We start from the raw sequence: 1,638 nt of genomic DNA on the forward strand, positions 1-1,638 counted from the left end.
TGGGCTGGTCAAGATCGGAGGCGGCAGCAGCCCCCGGTGGGACCCGACACACGCACACACGCACACACGCACACACACGCACACACACACACAGATTGAGACATTGCAAGGGCTGAGAGAGGAGGGAGACAGGAGAGCCCCGTTCCCTGCTCCTCGCTTTCGCAATTTCAAAATCAGCTCGAAATGACCCAGCGAGCGCTGGTTGGTCGGAGCCGCGCTGCTCCATGTTCCCCATTTACATTGAAAAGCCCCAGCTCGCTCCCTGCACAATAGTGAAAGTCCCGAGGAGGCTCTGCGGCTCAGCCGCAGGCAGGCAGCACCCCGCCGCTCCCGGGCTCCGGGGTCCCCCCGCCGGGGCGCCCGGCGAAGCCCCTCGCTACGCCTCTGCACCACCTCGCCGGGAAGCAGCACACAACAAAGCCCCCCGCCCCGTCTCCAGGACTCCTTCACTTGCAGCATAATACGTACATGTACATGCCTATAATACTATAGGCTCCGGGGTCCCCCCGCCGGGGCGCCCGGCGAAGCCCCTCGCTACGCCTCTGCACCACCTCGCCGGGAAGCAGCACACAACAAAGCCCCCCGCCCCGTCTCCAGGACTCCTTCACTTGCAGCATAATACGTACATGTACATGCCTATAATACTATAGATCTGCGGCTCTACGTATCTATACGATACTGACTTGTGGTTGCTTCCTGGGTCTGCCTCTTCCTCTCTTCTGAGGCTCTGCGGTTGCAGGTTGCTCCTGGGCAGCAGTGGAAGGCTGACCGGGTCCCTCACCTTGTGCACTCATCGTGACTTCTGCTGCTCAGCCTTAAACCAGTCTCTCCAAAGCACCTTGGAAGGGGGGGAATCAAAACGAGCTCTTGCTGCTTTTGCTGCTCGCTGCCACCACCACACCGGACGTCCTGGTGCTGCCAAAAAGGAGAAGAGAAGGGGAGGAGGAGGAGGAGGAGGTGATGGTGGTAGTGGTGCTGGTGGTGGTGGAAGAGGAGGGGGAATGAATCTCTCTTACAATTTAGGAATGGTTAGTAACATGAAGCAATTCAAAAGAGGGGAGGTAAAAAAAAAAAAAAAAAAAAAGAAGAAAAGGCACAGTAAATTGCAGCCCTGGAAATGCAAGGAGAGAGGGAAATACTCCGAGGGTAGTCGGAGCAAACCAAGAAGGGGAAAAAATCCTACAAATTGAAAGCAAGTGGTGGCTATCGCGCTTAGATCGGATCAGGGCAAATTAAGATAAGACACACTGAAAATGGACTGAGAACACTGCACAATCTTGCCAGAAGCATGCACCCTGGGAAGACGGGGATTTCGGCAGCAGCGGGAGCAGCGGGCAAAAAGAGCTATCATTTAAAAAATAATAATAATAAAACGATTTGGGAGATTGGGAAGAAAAAAAAAGGGGGGGGCGGTCCTGGGTTCGTGTCTGTGATGCGATCTGCCGGGACTGGAAATATTATTCTGCGAGTCCTGCCCACGGACTAAACGAGGATGAGGGTTTTAAAAAAAAAAAAAAAAAGGGAAAAGAAAAGAAAAACCACCTTTACCCGTGGGTGGAAAAACCAGGAGGGGGCTGTGCAAAAAAAAAAAAAAAAAAAAAAGGAGGAGGGGGCAGAGCGAAAAACCGAAAAACCACG

At 53.7% G+C, this 1,638-nt stretch overlaps 1 protein-coding gene across 1 annotated transcript in view; it reads right to left on the reverse strand.

The window, feature by feature from the left end:
* Positions 1–1,070, reverse strand: part of HMGA2 (high mobility group AT-hook 2) — a 123,487-nt gene extending 122,417 nt beyond the window's left edge. Inside the window, exons 1-2 of the mRNA XM_009327573.1 lie at positions 1,017–1,070; positions 684–915 (exon numbers count right to left, since the gene is read on the reverse strand). Coding sequence (XP_009325848.1) covers positions 684–794 — 111 coding nt within the window. The 5' untranslated portion in view covers positions 795–915; positions 1,017–1,070. The remainder of the gene's footprint in view (positions 1–683; positions 916–1,016) is intronic.
* Positions 1,071–1,638: the final 568 nt, after the last annotated feature.

This window comes from Pygoscelis adeliae, unplaced genomic scaffold, assembly GCF_000699105.1.
Source record: "Pygoscelis adeliae isolate BGI_AS28 unplaced genomic scaffold, ASM69910v1 Scaffold113, whole genome shotgun sequence".
In the NCBI taxonomy this organism is placed as follows: domain Eukaryota; kingdom Metazoa; phylum Chordata; class Aves; order Sphenisciformes; family Spheniscidae; genus Pygoscelis; species Pygoscelis adeliae.